Below are 17,950 nucleotides of genomic sequence, written 5' to 3' on the forward strand. Positions count from 1 at the left end.
CCTCTCCTAATTAAATTAAATCTCCGAAAAAAAAGCTTTCGGCCATTTAGTTTATCTTGTCAAGTTTAAGTAGACCAATGGCTTTGATAACATTTAGGTCTTGGAGATAAGATTTGGAAGTGCATTATGCGGACTAGATACGCCGGAGGAAAGCAGTATGTACTGGGAATCAGCGGAGATAAAGTAAAAAGATAAGAAGCTACCAACATTTGGTGAGGTCAGAGGTTTAGGGTTTGATGTTGCCAAGTCACCTTGGCAACAGCCACGGTCGATCCCAGAGTAGACTTGTGTTGCAGAAGCAATACAATTATTTTGGTTGTAATGTTGTGTGGAAAGCATCTGTGTTCCAATAGTCTTTACAACAAGACAGTACAAGAAACGCAATCCTTAATAAAACATGTTAGGTAGGCTATTGTATCTGTGTATATCACCAACCACTGTTGTCACATGTCACATTGTTGGAGAAATCTTAAATTGAGTAAACACAATGTTTATTATCGTGAATCAATTTGATTTATATTCACCGTTGGTATAAGGAATTCCCTCAAGCTAGGATGAATGGAAATAATCTATCACAATTTAATAGACTTCTGCCACAGAAGCATAATCTTATTCAAGTGGAAGTGTGGGTCCTACAGTGTATGGACATGATGTGATGAGTATACCTACCCTAAGTTGTGCTGCCATCCTATGGCCACATGTTTTACTGCAGTTTTTGGCTGTAACTGCTGGTTCAGTGTTTGCTTCCAGCCCTGTTTTATAGTGAATAATTATAAATCTGACCATCATTTCCTCATGTATTATGTTTTAAAACTATAAGCAGCTCAAAGTACAACTATTGTAATACAGAGATGGCAAAAGTAAAAAACAAAAAATTAAAATAAACACTCAAGTAGAAGTACAGATACTCATGTTTGAAAAGAGTCTGGTAAAAGTTGAAGTACTGACTACACTTTTTCACTCATGTTAAAGTAAATAAGTATGGGTTTTGACATATACTTGAGTAAAAAGAAGCCATTACCTGTTTTAGTGTCACGCTCATGCCACCAAATACATATAACAAATTTGAAAAAAATTGCCTGGTTTGAAAATGTAAGATGTAGAGAGTACAGATATTTGTGTAAAAAAGTTAAGGTAAAGTGAAAGTAAGAAGTTGTACAATAGTACAATAATGAAGCAGTTGTACTTTGTTACTTCCCATTTCTAGTAATATTTACAAATACCACATAGGATACATGTATTTCATCACCGTGTGCAACACCGCCCTTGCTCACTTAAAAATTGGAGAGTGGGGAGATAATGACGTCACCCAGTTTTCTGCGCAAGGATTGAAAAGAGCCGCAGCTGTATCATTACACACACCCGACGGGTTGGAGGAGATTAAAATATATAAATGGTAGTCCATCGACACAATAAGGTATGTATATCAAGTACATATTTATTGATGAATATTTTCACTTATAAAAATATCAAGAAGCCGAAAGGACACCGTCTTGTTTCCATACGATTGTGTTTTGAAGCCTTCGTAGGCTATTTGTTCTTATGCGGTTGGGTACATACGCCGGACATATGCAATTATTCACAGACACAACACATTTGCCAAAATCCAGGCTATCTGTCTGATGTCTTCAGGTAGCCTATGATGCGAGGAGCGCCCAAGCAGGCCTCTCATTCAATCTGAGAGCATTTCTGGGAAATCTATTGGTGTATCTGTCCATAATTTAGAACTAACAGTGCACTAGACAGTTGGCTATTAATCGCTGGTTAATAGCGTATATTTGATTGAACTGCTGAAAACATGTTTTAAAGATAAATCAAACTGAAATTGGTAATTTCTACAATTAAATTGCCCGTAAATTGAGGCTGAACAGATGGCGTGCTCGTCTGCTAGCAGCCCTTTTGGTTAATGTTTAATGCTGGGCAGGTGAAACACATAGGCTCTATACCCAGGCATGTAACCTGAGATGTCAGGTAAATGTGTACACACCTTTTGTCATCATATCTTCATGTGTTTCAGGTAACCTTGAAAAATGGAGGGAGGAAATTAGTGAGTATACAAACATGTTAACAAGCTATTTTCAGCCTCAATTAATTGTGTTAATGGACATAAACAGCTTACACAGTTGTAATATGACATTTCTGCAGTGGCTACTCCAGGGAATACTTTGACCGCTTTATCCAAAGCCAGGACTCGTCTGTCGTGAACAAGTTTCAGAAGAGGTACTGGAAAACCAAACAGGCGCTCATCAAGGTCACTGGAAAGAAAGAGGATGAACATGTGGTGGCATCAGACGCAGACTTGGATGCCAAACTGGAGGTGAGAGGTTCAGAGAACTGCATACAGTATAACATCTGGAATTCCTGGATGTCCTATTGTCCTCTCACTTGATGATTTGCCCATCCTGCTACATGAAATGTGTAGTAAAATGTTGTATTGGACACTTTGCTGTGGATGTAAGATGTCCAGTGGTACCAAAAAAATAACTAAAGCTAAAATAACTAAAATAACTAAAGCTAAAACTATTCAAGCCTATCATTGCCATGCCAACCCTCTGCTGATACAGTAAGATGATCATGAGTACATTGAGATTTGTGATATGTGAATGTGTCTGTAGGTGTTCCACTCTATCCAGAGAACATGTATGGAGCTGCTGAAGGTAATCGAGCAGTATCAGAGAAGAATATGCTGTGAGTTTTCTGTAGCCACATGCACATGGGGCAGAACTCACATTTGCTAAAAAATGATAATATCTTCTCATTTCTTCCCACGTTGAGTTGGTGTTAAAACCCAACCTCACAAAAGCTGAGTTAGACACACATTTTGCTTGCCATTTCTGTCATGGACGCATAATCACAATCTGTACTACATGTTCCCATATATCTGCAGTTCTGTCTCAGGAGGAGAATGAGCTGGGCCGTTTCCTTCGCTCCCAGGGCTCAGAGAACAAGACCAGGGCAGGCAAGATCATGCAAGCCACCGGGAAAGCCCTCTGCTTCTCGTCCCAACAGAGGTAGAATACTGTGCAGTTGTCTCATGATGCCACAGAAGACCTGGATTGTTTTTGTGTCAGAGTGCTGTTTTACAAAGATATGCTGTTGCAGTAAATGGGATAAGACAACACTGACAGCTATGTAGTGCTCTGTTTTAGCAGTGAGCAGTACGTGGTCTGTTGTCCCTAGGCTGGCTCTGCGGAAGCCCTTGTGTCGGCTCTACCAGGAGGTGGAGACCTTCCGTTACCGGGCCATCTCTGACACTTGGCTGACGGTGAACCGGATGGAGCAGTCTAGAACAGAATACCGCGGAGCTCTACTCTGGATGAAAGATGTGTCTCAGGAACTTGATCCTGACACACACAAACAGATGGAGAAATTCCGCAAGGTCCGTAAGTAGCACTCCGTAAAATCCCCCAAAAAGTATGGTTGAATTGTAAATAGTTGAGTCTGTTACACACTAGTCACACTAGAGGGCATACTATACACAATAAATGTTTTATTAACTGCATCGGCAAACTTGTTGTTTTGTATGAGTGTGGTGTAACACTCGTCTAACTATGTATACATATACTGACCTACATAGTATATCATTGAATGTGCTGAAATTGTATGTAATTTCAGTGGCAATATATCTTATACTTTCTTCATCACAGGTTCAAACGCAAGTACGCACGACTAAAACAAGCTTCGACAAACTGAAGAATGATGTCTGCCAGAAAGTTGACTTGTTAGGAGCGAGTCGTTGCAATCTGCTCTCCCATGTTTTAACCATATACCAGGTACAGCACAAACATATGAACATATGATTCACACACCAAGTTCATTTATTTATTTCAGCTTTTTTATAATAATACTGGGGAGGGCTCCATACTTGTCCCATACATTTTGCCACGTTCATACAAAATTTTGCTTTTTCACATTGGTAATGACCCTGTTTGTGTTTGGATCATTTTTTCATGTGTTTACAAAAGGTGGTTTTGTTTAACTATAATTCCAGACGACTCTGTTACACTTCTGGGAGAAGACGTCTCACACTATGGCCGCCATTCACGAGAGCTTTAAGGGTTGTCAGCATTATGAGTTCTCTACGCTCAAGGTGAGGATGACCTTCAGTGAAGCTGTATCATAGTATCAGAAGTCAGTATACAGTTTGTTGCTCTTGCTTGTTTTGACAGAATCTTCAAGACCCCATGGACAAACTGTCAGCTCAGGGATCGAAGAAAAAGGGGAAGAAGAGAGTTAAAGCAAAGTTTCTTGCTGGAGAGGAACCTCTCCAGAAGGCAGATGACCAGTGAGTACAAGATCATGCAGTGCTTGTTTAGAAGAACAGAAAAGTTGTTAGTTACGTGTTTTCGTCATGTACTGTGTCCATAGGCTCATCTCAATCGACAGTGAAAACCCCAATGAAGAGTCCATCGAAGAAGGTAAAAGATGTCCTTCACACAACACAGTAGTAGCTGATTGTGATGGGTTTTTTTTTTTACAAAAACGGTCTCATTTGCAGCTCAAAGCAAAGCAGTTTCTGGCAAATTCTTTGAAGACATGGATTTAAGAAGACAAATTTCAGGTAATTCGAATCAACTATATTGCCATTTTGTGAGTAAAGACCAAATAAATGCAGTACAAAGCAACTATACTTTCACTTTGAGTCCATTAATATCCATAATATAATTTGAAATAGAAGTGGGGACCATGTTTTTTCAATAATGTATTGACTGATTCTAGGATCTGAGAATCTACTCTCAACATATCAGGAGCATGAGGGAGAAAGGGAAAGCATGGCTTTGCTGAATGAGATCCTGGGCAGCACATCATTGGATGAGGGTGAATTCTCGCGGGAGTGGAGTGAGGTGTTTGGAGAAGGTTGGATATCAGAGGGAAGTAGACCGGCAGAATCTCAGCAGGAGGAAGAAGACTCCTTCTTCCTCCCATCTCATCTCCTGGACCAGAATATGAACAACCTCCAGTCGACCATCTCAGGTCAGAGGTTTAGATATGATACTGCGTGTCTCTGTGTGTGACAGTGGTACAATGTGAGGAATAGTGTGTAAAATGCTGGTTCAACCAGATTGTGTCTGGTATAAAGAAAATGATGGAGAACCTACATCCCTAGCAAGTCAGGTAGCAGTTCTTTTGCAATGTTGCTGTGACCTGCCCATGAATCAATTTGGCATTAGAAAAATAGGCTCAAGAATGCCAAGTGATAAGCTTCAGCATGTCTTTTATTTTATTTTAACAAATAACCTTTTCCATTGAAATTTTGCCTTGAGCAAAGACTACAAATACCTCATCTTATAAAACATCTTATTCAACAGGGGCTGTGAATATTGCACAGATGCTTTACAACTATTTTAAAATAAGATATATTGTAGGTTGTTGGAGAGGACATGGGTAAAAAAAAAATATTTGCACTTATTGTCTAATTTTGCAATAGTTCTTCTTTATGATAACACTTTTTAAATATAATTAAGGTTAAATGTCTTGTCACAGAACATGCTTTGTTGTGTTATGAGTGAACTCTCAAATCTAAATCTGTATCTCCATTTCAGAATGGGCCATGAGCATACCACAACCTGTCGTCCAGGCAACAGAGCAATCTGGAGCCAATCAGCACCCCTGCAGGCCAGCAGTGAGAGGTGTGCCAAACGAGGAAAACATATGAAACTATTTGAAAGAAAAGGGTCTAGCTCATAAAAAATATTTCCAGCCAAATGCCCCCGCTTTTGTATATTGCTTTTCCATGAAAAGTCAAATTAAGGTATTTCTTCAATGTCTGACACTGGCTTTTCTCCATTTCTATTTTACAGAGACACCAGAGACATCTCAAAACCTTTCAGCCTGGTTCAATCTGTTTGCTGATCTTGACCCTCTATCAAACCCTGATGCTGTGGGTCGGAAAGATTACGAGCTTCACAACGCATAGATGCATTCTCGACAATATTATTGCACAAGACATGGTTATCTTCTATGGTCTGCAACAGTTTTGGGGTAATTTCTATTGTTTTTCTAACCATTGTTACCCTGAACCAGTTTTTAATAGCGAAACAGAGTATGAGGCAATTCTTGTGTATTTGAATTTGACAGTTTAAGTGAATGTTGTTCAAGATGTTTTAACAACCAAAGTACTGTATGCTCTGCATTAAGTTATACTTTAAATTCTAAGCATTATGATTCATCAATATTTTTTGTTATGTAAACATTGTTGAAAACCGTAACTATACTTCAACTTCCACAATAGAAGATATGCAGAAGATCTTACACAAGCATGGGGTTAACATGTCAGTTTGTGCCTAAATATCCATCTAATAGCTGCATGTTTCATGTTTTTTTTCTTTGTATGATTGTATAATTATTTCAAGGACAGATTTAACATGGATTATTGAAAGTGATCTGGCTTGTTCATTATGTAAACAAGTCTAATGAAGTTAAGGAAATAAATAAAAATACAGCCACACATACCACTGCACCTACAGGTAGAAGAAGAGCTGTTGCATTGCTTGCTTAACCAAATCAGTGTAAAACGTATATTTTTTGACTTTTTCTCTACTTAATGTTCACAATGAGAGTAAAGTGTACCCTTTTGGGCAATCACTGTTGTATGAAATTAAAACAGAATTCTGCATATCTACAATTTTACCAATCCAAGTACTGTATGCCTTGAAACAAACATTATTAGATATTCTAACTACTCCTTTAGCATTTACCAATAATGTTAAATATTGTGAGGAAATACAAGGAATTTAATTTTGATGCTTGCAAGATGTAAATAATTGTGGTTATTTGGGTAAATGATGTGCTTCAGACTTAAACATATTATGCTTTAGTTAACTTATATCATAGGTATATCATTATATGATTAGATTATAAATAAAGCCATTAATAATTATACTTAATAGAACTGCTCTGCCTTAAAAAGTATGAACACAAAGTGGTATTTTTGTCAATTTTATTGAAAAAAAGTCTACATACGAAACATTAAATACACATGAGAAATGAAATATTAGTGCCAAACTTGGCAAACGTTGCTGAACTCTGCTTCACAATGGTTAGTATGATTCAATTGTATCATGGAGCTGTGAAATTAACAATAGGAAGATCCAACTAGGTCTGAGAGGAATTTTGCATATTGTTTTCTGTGTGTGTGTTATATTTGCAATTATTTAAAAGTATATACCACAAATTGTACGAATGAACATGGCTAGATGACATCATTAATCTGTCAATCATATTGTCAAAAGGTTTGTACATTGTATTTGTACATACTTCAAAATACAATTTCAATATGCACATACTTTATACACCGTTGCCTGGATCCTTCTGTTCAGTGATAGACAATGTGTATTAGTGTAGGTTTATTAATTGAATAAATGAATTGCACTTAATATACATTCTTATTATCAATAATGGATTTGATTTCAATCTCTGCAATTTAGTGATTTGACCCCAAAAACATCAGTTGTGTATAACATAATCCTAACTGATCTATATAATAACTGAAATTTACTGTATGTTTCATGCTCTGTTTTAGTAGCACAACTTAACAGAACGTAATACTGAACGCCTGTTTTGGAACTGTGGCACTGTAAGGATATAATTGGTAAACTAGTTGAAACTAGTTGCAAGGTGAAGCTAATGTTACAGATAAGTATTTTTTGTTGTAGGACTGGACATATGTATCCATGGCCATACATGGGCCTAGATTTGGTGTCATGTCAGAAATTGCCTGCAGAGATAAAAAACAAAAAAACACTTTGGAGCACTCCCATAAATTAAAGAGATGGTCAATGTAGTCCTTGTGTCCTAAAATGACCTGAGTAAATTCTTCAGAGGGACCTGAAGTGAGGCTGCGTGTAGTCTGTTTCCTACTTGTGGACATATTTCTACCTTTCCTACAATTCCATCTTGTATCGCAAGTGGGTGCTTAGCTCAAGGTAAGATTTGTAACATTTCTAAGGTAGCTTTGGCACCTTTGCAAAAAGACAAAGTAAGACTGGAGGGCAGTGCTTTGTAACTGGCTGTTTGGTCATTTCCACATCTTTTTTTTTTAACCTTAAATAAGACTTTTCTGGTGTGAGAGGTTGGTAATTCTTTCCCATTACACAACCACAACGAAATTATTTGATTAAACAAATGGGGAAATGTGAAATGTTTTGCTGGAAATTAAGTACTTCCCCAAAGATTTTATGCAATATAAACATGCATGATATTCTCAAGAAGCTTACCCAAAATATAAATATTATTTTGTATTACTGGACAGCTAAATAAGCTGAATAGATAACAATTCTATGAATATGTGTTCCCCTTTCACCATCTGTATTTCCTTTTATAACATTTTTGGATTTTCTTTATTTTGATAGAACTCACAATACATTTATAACAGTCAGATCTCAAATATTCAAAGAATAGTCAATGCTAGAATAGAAGGCTAAATTAGTGATGGAGAAAACAGTTTTTTAGCTGTTACAATGCAAATGAAAGAGTTATAATTGAACCAGGAAATACTTTTTTTTGTCAGGAAAACAAGGTAAAAGCTATGCTATGATGCTTGGCCACACCTGAAAACTAGCTGGTAAGAAGGAAGTGTGGCGAGCCATCATGGCTTTTGATGATATCTGTGATTGTGGTGGTATTAGTAGAGCTAGGGTCTGTATCAGGACAGTCGGTGCCGTTGTCCGAATTGATGCCTGTGTCAGAGGTTATGGAGGAGAGAACTGAGTGAGCTGAAGGGAGCTGAGGAGGCAGGGCGGTGCTGGTCACCTTGGGCACGGCGCTGTCACTGCTGCCTGGTGTGGAGGAGGAGAAGAAGGAGGAGCAGAGGAGTTTGACCGGACAGAAGGCTGAGCCTCTGGGGATGAAATTCACCTTGTTTTTGTCAGGACAAGAGAAGAGGGGAAAGCCTTTCGACTTGCAGGACCTGCATGGACGGACAATAAGAGAACATAAGTTAAAAAATTGCAATCGTAATAGTTACGAAACTGACTTTTGATACACGCTGAGGCATAGCCACAAGCATGATACACTCTAGAAGGTTAAGCACTTCTATACATCGAACCTTGCAACTGCGAGGAAGGCCGTAAGAACAGAGAAGACTTACACCATCTCGTCAAAAACTTTGACTCTCTCACAGCCCTCCGGAGGCTCCCGTTTGAACATGTAGCTGTTGTTAGGTTTAGGGGAGGTCGCAAACTGGAGAAGTGGTGAACTGCATCCACTATCTGAAAATAAAATATTTAACTTCCATTTAAAAACCAAGCACATTTGCATGACATCTAGGGATCTGCTTTACAAATGCTATGTTTACATACATACATACATACATACATACATACATACATACATACATACATACATACATACATACATACATACATACATACATACATACATACATACATACATACATACATACATACATACATACATACCCTTCAATTTCACTGGTACAGTTCAGTCAGTGAAAACAGTAATACATTTATCACACCAGAGTGAATAAACAATAAAGCAGTCATGCTTGGGGCAAACATCTTTTGCATGTATTGACTTCCTGAAGTTTGTGACCATCTGCCTCAAGCAACCTCTCTTGGTATCCTATTGGTCGTTCACTTTTTCAAGCTGAAATGAGATGGATCTACAGTACTGTATGTGTCTATGAGCTGTCTCTATTCACTGTGAACCCGACTGGAATAAACAGGATATATTAATATTTATTTTTAAGATTGCAGAGTTAAAAAAGTATTTCTGTTTGACAACAGTATGCACAGGAATCCAACAGTGCTACAGCTAATGCTAACCTGATGACAGGTCAAGTATGAATCAATTGTGAACTGTGTCTTAATGACACGGCCAACCTCAAAGCAATATGCTGAAAAAGCATGAACTCTAAAAACATTACGATTGTCATATTCCATGAATCTCTTTGTATACAAACACGTCACCTTTTTCAGGCTCTTCTGCAGAGCAGGGTCTGCTATCAGAGAAATGGAGAGGGTCCGGGGTACAGCGCTGAGGAAGGGGGCTGGAGCCCCCACTGGAGGGGGCCTGGGTGTCCGTGTCCCGCACGGCCCCCCTGCGAGGATGGGAGGGAAAAGGTGCCCGGCGACCGTCCAACACATCCATAGCCTGACAGGTCAGAGGTTCCAAAAGGAGAAAGGGTGAGAAAGGATCTGGGAAGGAGTGACAGTAACATAGTAGTGTCTTGTTTTTCATACTATCCTCGTATGCACTTTTGAACGGAAGAATGCAACTATAAATGCCGATGGCCATGCTTCATACACACAACTGCAGTTTGGTCTGGTGCTGTGAGCTATAGATAGATTTTCCGGTTGACTAGGTTTACTACCCCACATCACACAATTTATAGCTCTCTTTGCCTCTCAGCAATTCGATTTTCCGTGAGTGTGTACCTGTATTCCCTGCTTCCAGTCCTCTCTGATAAAAACATTCTCCAGCTCATGGTTGATGCCCTCCACACTGCTAGGCACTTTGAATATGAGGGACTTTGGCACAGGCATGTTGACCACTGGAAACACCTTGGCCTGGACAGAATGCAGAGTAAAGGTTTAAATAATTTCTTGAGTCAAGTCTGAATTCTGAATCTAAAACGCACTCTTGTCATTCAGTGTATTCTGAGCAATACAATGTGTATTTGCTCACATCTGCATTTGCTGTTAAGTTATATATAATTTAACCACAAACACTAAAGAAGAACTGGGCATGCCCAGACACGTCTATTTCTCCCTCCCTCCTTCTCTGTCAACACCAGGAATAGAGACTCATTAACTACAGTAACCCAATCAAATACAACCCTCCAGAAAACACAGTACATGTCCACTACTGTAAATAAAGGTACATTCCCATCGGTCTGAGCTAACCAGAAATAATTTCACATCCTGAACCCCTAACGTGCACACTCCCCAACTGATTATAACTGCAACAAATCCTTATTCTTTACCGTAGTAGTAAAACTGTGAACGTGTGGAATAAGTCTTAAAATAAGTTTTTTTGTACTAACAATCCAGTATCACATATGTCATCAAGACACAATCCATCACACAGTGTCACTTTTAATTACACCACATAATACAATACTTGGATTGAGTACGGTAATAAGAGTGAGCATTTCTGTATCGTTCTACAGTCTCCGGAACAGGCATGATAGGCTTACACACTCACCTGAGACTGGCATGTGGCGGAGTGCTGTTGGCCCTGTGGATGCAGAGAGCTCTGCTCCTTCTCTTTGCCCTGCCTGCTGAACTGTTTGGTGCGCTGCTGCAGCCTGAGTTTCACGATCTGCTGAGTGAACACAAGAGGGCCAGGCTGCTTTACTCGGGTGAACATTTCGAACTGTTGGTTGAGGAACATTTCTGAAGAGTCATTTAAAAACCTGTTACGGTACATTCGGCCGTATAATAACATGATGGAGTTTCTCCTTTAAACATTAGGAAAGTCTCAAAGTAACTTAGGACTTAAACTGGATATTGTAGACATATAAAATGTTATGACTGTCTACATGCATAAAGTCCTTAGGTGTTTCTGCTGAATTAGTTACAGATACTTATTGTGTAATCCTGCACACAGTGAAAATAAAGTATTCTAGTCTCTATAGATTGTCCTTCCCCTAACAAGATTCCCTAGGTTTTGAATGGTACAGCATTCAATTTGTCCAAGCAATGAAGAGGCTTCCTGTGAACTCTATAACCTTCTTCAAAAGCGATGTTTACCCAACATGTCTGCAATGTAATGACCCTGATTACATTTATATGGGCCTACACCAGGGGTAGGTTTAAATACAGTGAATTTTTGCAATTAGATGTAGAATACAAATGTGCATGACAGTCAAAGAAAAATTATCTGACATGATTGATGACTGAATTTTAAGACTAACCTATTGCAAAACAAAAGCATGTGACCGAATGTTCCCTTCAGGAGAATGAGTTCTTGGGTTTAATTACTGGCTTGAAACAAGTTCATCCTGCCCTGGGTCATTGGGCCACTGCCTGCTGAACTCTGCTACTGTCTGCACTTTGACACATTCTTATTTGTTTTATTGCCGTGGCTTTTCTCTTGAGAAACACTTAGTTTAGTACATCAAAGTATAACATCTCAACAATTCAATAAAAATTGTCTAAAATATATTTAGTCACAGACATATAACTTGAGCAATACTGCCTACCAAAAAGACAAAATATTGGATGTATTGTTTGCACAAGGAGCAAGGCATTTATGAAGCAGATAAGGTTATCACTGTTCATCCTCACCACTTATGTGTCATGGCCAAGCTGAAGGGGGAATGATATGGCTGTTACACCCTTAAGAGAAGTTCCTGAACTGTCTCTCAAAACAACAAGCCACCATGAGATGCAAGGTAGAAGCAGAGAGAGAGTAAATATAGACTGTGGTCAGGGGAGCTGGAGAGCTAATAGCTGCATGTGGGTGTTGGTTGGCCACTAACTCTGGGCTACATGAATGGAAACCAACCTTCAGAAGCATAACATTTAAGCTGACCTCAAATCCTGACAATTAAAACACATTTCGAGCAATGGCTGAACCACAGGGCTTGAGAAAAAACATACTGTAACAACTGGATGGCCAGAGAAGAGCTATACAAAAACAAACAGGCTAACTCTTGCTGCAGGTATTCGGATCCATTTCATCTGAGCGATACCATTACACTTTTGCTCCTGTTCATTTTGTTCTTGAGACCGGAAGGCTTACAGCACATTAGTAACACTGGTTACCTACTTCTTTAAGGTGGTCTGCACTTCCCCAGGATGCTGATCGCTGGTGTGGATTCCCCAGCTCTCCTCCCTCCTCAATCCAACAACCAGGCGTCTGAAACACGTAAGCGCACATGCACACACACATCTATTATATACAAGCCTCTGTGGATAAATAAATACATCCACATCATTCCTTTCATTTGTTAATTATTGTAAAATAAGAATCCATATACGGATGAAAGCAAAGACTTGTGTGTGGGTCATAGCTGCAATTGTGCAACAGTCCTAAAGACACTAAACAGACCTAATATAAACCTGCTGCTGCTGAATAAGACAGAAAACTGGAAAATATCCTGCTGTCAACAATTAGGAAAAAAGTCTGTAATCTATCCACAAAGGGTATACAAGGGCAGTGGTGTCTGTGTGGTTATCAGACTTAATGTAAATAAGGAAACCGTTAGAATATGTAAATATATGCAAACAAGACGCACACACTGAGAATGTTTCAAAAGCATGGTTGAAACCACAAACATCCCCTTGATTTAGCATATAATCAGTGACATTTATCTTCAAACAAACCCCCACATTTCTATGGGTGCTGGTTGACATAATATTATTACACAGTGAATGAGGCAAACACGGTCTGTGGAATGGTGTGAGCTGTTTGACACTAGATGGATGCCATAAGTTTAGGGCATGTTCCCAGTTCTTAAACCTACCAGTCAGTCTGAAACTGTCAGTAGACTACAATAAGGCAGTTTAATGATGTAGGGTCCTTATTCTCTGGATATTCATTTATTTGGAAATTCTGTCTGTTCATAAGAACTCCTACTTTTGTTTACCTTGGAGGTCCTCTGAATTTATCATGTTGCTGCTTTGACTTCCAGCCGAGCTTTTGTGCTATGTAGACTTTTGTGCCAGGTGTTATACCTGATAATAACCCAGTGAGATAAAGGCTACGTTCAACGGCTATCAACAGCTACCAACAGCTACCCTCACCAATGATTTCCCAACTGGTTCCTATACAACATCCTTGTGCAAGTCAGCTTGGTTCAACAACAGGAAATAATTCCTGTGGCTGAACATGAATGAGATGGAATTCAAGTTGGAGGAGTGAAGAATAACATACTGCTATCATTTGGCAGCTACTCATGTTTTGAAAAGGTGGGAACATATCTACAATCCATTTGGGTTATGTGAGATAATTGTCTTACCTTGTGCATGTAAAAAAATGTAAGTGCTCAAGATAATATCTTTGAGAAATGTGTACCAATTGCTTCAAGCTGTTTTGTGATAGCACAACAAACGGCCACAGTGTAACTGAAATGTTTAATCTGTACTGTGTAACTGATGTTCATCTACTTGCAAACAGAATTATTTCATCATGACTTAATTCAATACTGCCTAAAGTAAAACAATTCTATACAGGAAAAAAAAAAATTAGCTTAAGCAAATCTGAAGCCTGTGTATAGTGAGTCTGTAGATTTAACACAGACATTCTCTGTATTCTCTAACCACAGGGCCTGGAGCAGACAGACCTATCCCGGAACATTGATTAGCATATGTATGGCCCCTCTGCTCCTCAATTCCCACACAAAAGACAGGCAGGCGGGCCAGCCACTATGAGGGCCAGGTGGTAAGCAGTGGGATTCCTTGCCTAAACCACAGCCTGAGGGACAGGTGCACACATATTCACCTCCATACACAGCTACGTTACAGCTCAAAGAAAAAGGCCAACTTGAACTTTTGTGCTACCCAATAAAAGTCTGGGAACATTTAATCTCTTTTGTGTTCTAAAAAAGCCTTTGGAAAACCTTGTTAACAGGAAGTAGTCTGAACTGAGAATTTACAGTACATTTGTGTGCGTGTGTATTTGTGTGTGAGTGTGTGTGTGAGGTGGGGGGCTGTGCTGCAGTGTGGTCGAGTCTGGTCCACCACTGTGTTTGGAACACTCGTTTAGTTTTCACTTTGGAGGACTTTCAGAATGAAATGTGTGGTGAATGGAGGGTTAAAGGGATGAAGCCCATGTAAATGAGGATCCCCGGTCCCTGTTCAGCCTGATGAAAGGCTTCTGTTGGTGTGGAGGGAGCAGATGTGGTCAGTGGCTCTGCCGTCATCATACATATTCAATATTCATTCACAACCACCTCGAAAACCAAAGTGCTGTCAAATAAAATGTATTGAACGGTCAGTTCAATTGGGGAGATTATTTGGTTTTGACGTGTAGACAACTTCCCTGCATAATAAACTTGACCATGTGCAATGCAGAATTCAAGACGTAAAGGCCAAAAGAAAACTTGTGAAGGCACTTGGTAAAATAACTGTGTACACTTTGTATGACTGTTTGCAGTTACCTGTGTGGCTTTGTCTTTCATGCAGGAGGGATAGGATTCATGGGAATCGCGAGGCCACTGGCCGGTAAGGTACGGCCCGGTAATAGCGTCCAGTGAAGACGTCCGCCAGATGGAACTGCGCACCTGCAGTTTGGACCGTTCAACTAATGTTGGATGGGGGAGGGCGGATTATTATACAGGGGTCAGATCGAAACACACACACACACAAACAGGCAAAAGGTAAATGTTGACCTAACCCACCCCTTGCAAGGTTGTTAGGGTGAGAAGCTGTTTTAAAACTATTTCCCAAGTGCCCTCAGTGTAGTGAAAATGAAAATGACTGGGCATACCCGATCATAAGATAACATTTACACAACTTTCCTGAAGTAAATCTAGAACCATCGATTTGCTAGAGGCCATATCTGGTTGTCATATAGACTGTTCCTACAACAGGTTCCTAGACAAATCTCTTCAGCAAGAATTTACGTGACACCAAGTTGTAAGTGTTCACTTACTAGTAACAACAGCAGTTTATAGTCAGCATTGGAGCAAATGAATAACAAGTTTAGCTTGAGAGAAAGACGGAAGTCGCATTTCAAACAAAGCATTTAAACAGGCATCAGACAGCAATTTAACACACATCATCTATCCACACAAGAATTCAAACACTGGCATCAACAGCAAAGTAGCTAGCATCATAGGATAATTGCACATTCATGTGGTAGTTGAGCAATGGGAGTGGTCAGAGATGTTAAAGGTGATTAGGCTCCAAATAAGACTAACCTTGACAGGCTGGAATTTACAAGCCAATGTATGTTATTATTGAGTTATGATTGAGTTCACAATTTCCAGTCCTATCTTTCGGTATACAAAGTTGAAAGATTTAGCCAGGTTACAGTTTACAAAATGATTGTTTTCAAATTTACTCTTACTCTGCAGTTTGGTCAGTGTGACAATGAGTGAAGCCATTTCAGCACAGCCGGCACTTTGAGAGGGATGGAGAGCCTCTTTGTTGGCCTACTTTGGTGTAAAGATGATGTCATGATGGTGAACCTAGAGGTCATGTGGTGGAATGTTGCCCATTACCATGGCCTTCACCCTTACAACCTTTAACCACCATCACACTCAGATGGGTGAGGAAGAGTGATTGGAAAACAACAGGATGACTGAGCAAGGATCAACCATGTCTATTCTCTCTTTCAATGGAAACAGAGGCGATTCTTCCATACTTGTGGATGCATTTGTTGCATGTCATTTCAACTTGATACAGTAGATACATCTGTGTTCTCCACACGCAACGGGATCTTTGTACGTACAGTTCAAATCAAGGTGTGCATTACCTACATTTTGAAACCAATGCACATCCAAAGTCAAATATGTGCATGTGTGTGCTCCTAATCAACAACATCCGAGCCAACACTATCCAGATACACTTTCTTGTGCGCATCCCAATGCAAAAGGACTGCCAATCCTGACTAGAACATAATATTGACGAAAAGGCTATGGAAAAAGTAGATCTCTTACCTGAATAGCCCAATGCCCAATAGCCTACACATGACAACATCGTAACACTCATCTTCTTGTGCAAGCCATGCCCATGTTCAAGCAAACACACACAGGCTTGCCATATGCTCCAGATGTGTGTAGATGTACTTTGTCATGGGACTGTTACACCTGTTCCTTTGCTTTTCTGAGTGTGGGGCCCTCTAAGAACTGTGAGGATGTATTCTTTTGAGTGACCCCCCCCAACCCCCCACCCCACCCACCGACCCACACCAGAAAAGCAACAGCTGGAGAGTGCAAGGGGACACCTGATGAGCTGTCTTGACAGTGTCTAATGCTGTCTTTGTGATTGATGCCTATTTCAGTTATTGCTGGTATGCAACCAAGCTATATCCTATGTTTTCTGATTAGTCCCAAACTATCAATCATTTGTTTTATTGTTCTCCTAGCAACCCAGTCTGTTTCAATTGCATGATGACTATGAGCAAAATAACTTTATAAGAAAACCATAGTAGCCTTTGGGACATACTAATGCATAAACTTCATGTAATACCAGCACATCGTTTAGCAAACAAAGCAACGACACAAATAAAACGACTAGCAGTTACCTCTGCAAACAGGTGAATGTGGACCCTGATCAGGTGAACATGAGCCGCGGTTGTCTGGGGACAGTCGCTGTCTCGTGGTTAACTTCGGTTCCCCAGTGCCATTTATACCAGGATTTGGTGTCGGACTGGGAGGACTTGAGCTGCCTATATTCACTGGTCCATTGTTGCTTCTAACGCAGACGGACTGCGAGTGTGTCGGGCTGATCTGGCCCCCGTGGAAGAGTTGATAGGGCACGATAGCACGGATGGGGTGCAAACGGCAGCTGTTGGGTGCACTGGATGATCCCTCATTGCTCCGTCGAACTCTCGACTGTTGTTGAAGAGAGTTGGTAGGAGTTGACATTCTGATTGAATTTGTATCACTTTAGAAAAATGTATTTCAGCTTCTGAAAAAAGAGAATAACAATTAGCCAACAAATGTAGTTTAGCTAGCTCGCTAACTTCCTTTACATTTTTTTCTTGTGAGCTCGAGCTCATTGCACACAGCTGCCTCTGACTGTGTGTGAAATGCCATTTGCTGATGCCATGAACTTACCTGACGAATATCATGTCGATTTAGTCCGTGTTTCTCGACGACTCCGAATATTGTTCAAAACTTATTTTGACACTGAAACGATACCCTGAACATCGACTCTCCCTACCTCCTTCATGTCTAATGTAAATGTCTGACAGTTCTATCAGCAAGACTACTGGCTGATACACGTAGGCGGGCTACGATTTTTTGTTCTGATCATGTGGTTGGACAGCAAAATTGCACAGTAACATTACTAATCATTGTCCGGTGTCTATATAC

The 17,950-nt window shown here is 39.8% G+C and overlaps 2 protein-coding genes and 1 long non-coding RNA gene across 6 annotated transcripts; 2 read left to right on the plus strand and 1 right to left on the minus strand.

Moving 5' to 3' along the window:
* The first annotated feature begins 1,333 nt into the window (after positions 1-1,333).
* ica1 (islet cell autoantigen 1) lies at positions 1,334-7,972 on the plus strand. Its single transcript, XM_047037181.1, has 14 exons — positions 1,334-1,417; positions 2,018-2,047; positions 2,146-2,317; positions 2,616-2,688; positions 2,888-3,011; positions 3,181-3,379; positions 3,648-3,773; positions 3,992-4,090; positions 4,170-4,285; positions 4,369-4,418; positions 4,499-4,561; positions 4,720-4,974; positions 5,544-5,630; positions 5,802-7,972. The coding sequence occupies exons 2-14, from the start codon at positions 2,031-2,033 to the stop codon at positions 5,915-5,917; spliced, it is 1,497 nt and encodes a 498-aa protein (XP_046893137.1). The 5' UTR covers positions 1,334-1,417; positions 2,018-2,030; the 3' UTR covers positions 5,918-7,972.
* LOC124478762 (glucocorticoid-induced transcript 1 protein-like) lies at positions 7,021-17,859 on the minus strand. Of its 3 annotated transcripts, none has more exons than XM_047037209.1 (9): positions 17,693-17,859; positions 17,158-17,543; positions 15,068-15,210; positions 12,736-12,825; positions 11,167-11,283; positions 10,398-10,529; positions 9,930-10,113; positions 9,089-9,209; positions 7,021-8,908 (listed from the first exon to the last, which is right to left on the minus strand). In XM_047037209.1, exons 2-9 carry the CDS (start codon positions 17,498-17,500, stop codon positions 8,557-8,559), a joined length of 1,482 nt encoding a protein of 493 aa, XP_046893165.1. In that variant the 5' UTR covers positions 17,501-17,543; positions 17,693-17,859; the 3' UTR covers positions 7,021-8,556. The 3 variants fall into 3 exon arrangements, with proteins under 3 accessions (XP_046893165.1, XP_046893149.1, XP_046893157.1); XM_047037193.1 differs by having other exon boundaries at positions 11,167-11,286; XM_047037201.1 differs by having other exon boundaries at positions 11,167-11,286; positions 17,158-17,540; positions 17,693-17,858.
* On the plus strand, positions 11,293-14,784 carry LOC124478780. 2 transcript variants are annotated; one of them, XR_006957270.1, is made up of 4 exons: positions 11,293-12,628; positions 12,745-12,834; positions 13,693-13,877; positions 14,234-14,784. It is a non-coding gene; the product is annotated as an uncharacterized LOC124478780 (long non-coding RNA). The 2 variants fall into 2 exon arrangements; XR_006957271.1 differs by lacking the exon at positions 13,693-13,877.
* Positions 17,860-17,950: the final 91 nt, after the last annotated feature.

The sequence above is a fragment of the Hypomesus transpacificus genome, chromosome 2 (assembly GCF_021917145.1).
Source record: "Hypomesus transpacificus isolate Combined female chromosome 2, fHypTra1, whole genome shotgun sequence".
Classification (NCBI taxonomy): Eukaryota; Metazoa; Chordata; class Actinopteri; order Osmeriformes; family Osmeridae; genus Hypomesus; species Hypomesus transpacificus.

Excerpts from the sequence above, each read along its gene's own strand:
- ica1 (XM_047037181.1), top strand. Across the intron at positions 2,318-2,615 it reads ACTTGGATGCCAAACTGGAG|GTGTTCCACTCTATCCAGAG; the intron begins GTGAGAGGTTCA and ends ATGTGTCTGTAG. Across the intron at positions 4,975-5,543 it reads CCTCCAGTCGACCATCTCAG|AATGGGCCATGAGCATACCA; the intron begins GTCAGAGGTTTA and ends TCTCCATTTCAG.
- LOC124478762 (XM_047037193.1), bottom strand. The coding sequence starts at position 17,500 with ATGTCAACTCCTACCAACTCTCTTCAACAACAGTCGAGAGTTCGACGG. Across the intron at positions 10,530-11,166 it reads CCGCCACATGCCAGTCTCAG|GCCAAGGTGTTTCCAGTGGT; the intron begins GTGAGTGTGTAA and ends CATTCTGTCCAG. Across the intron at positions 10,114-10,397 it reads ACTGGAAGCAGGGAATACAG|GCTATGGATGTGTTGGACGG; the intron begins GTACACACTCAC and ends CTGACCTGTCAG.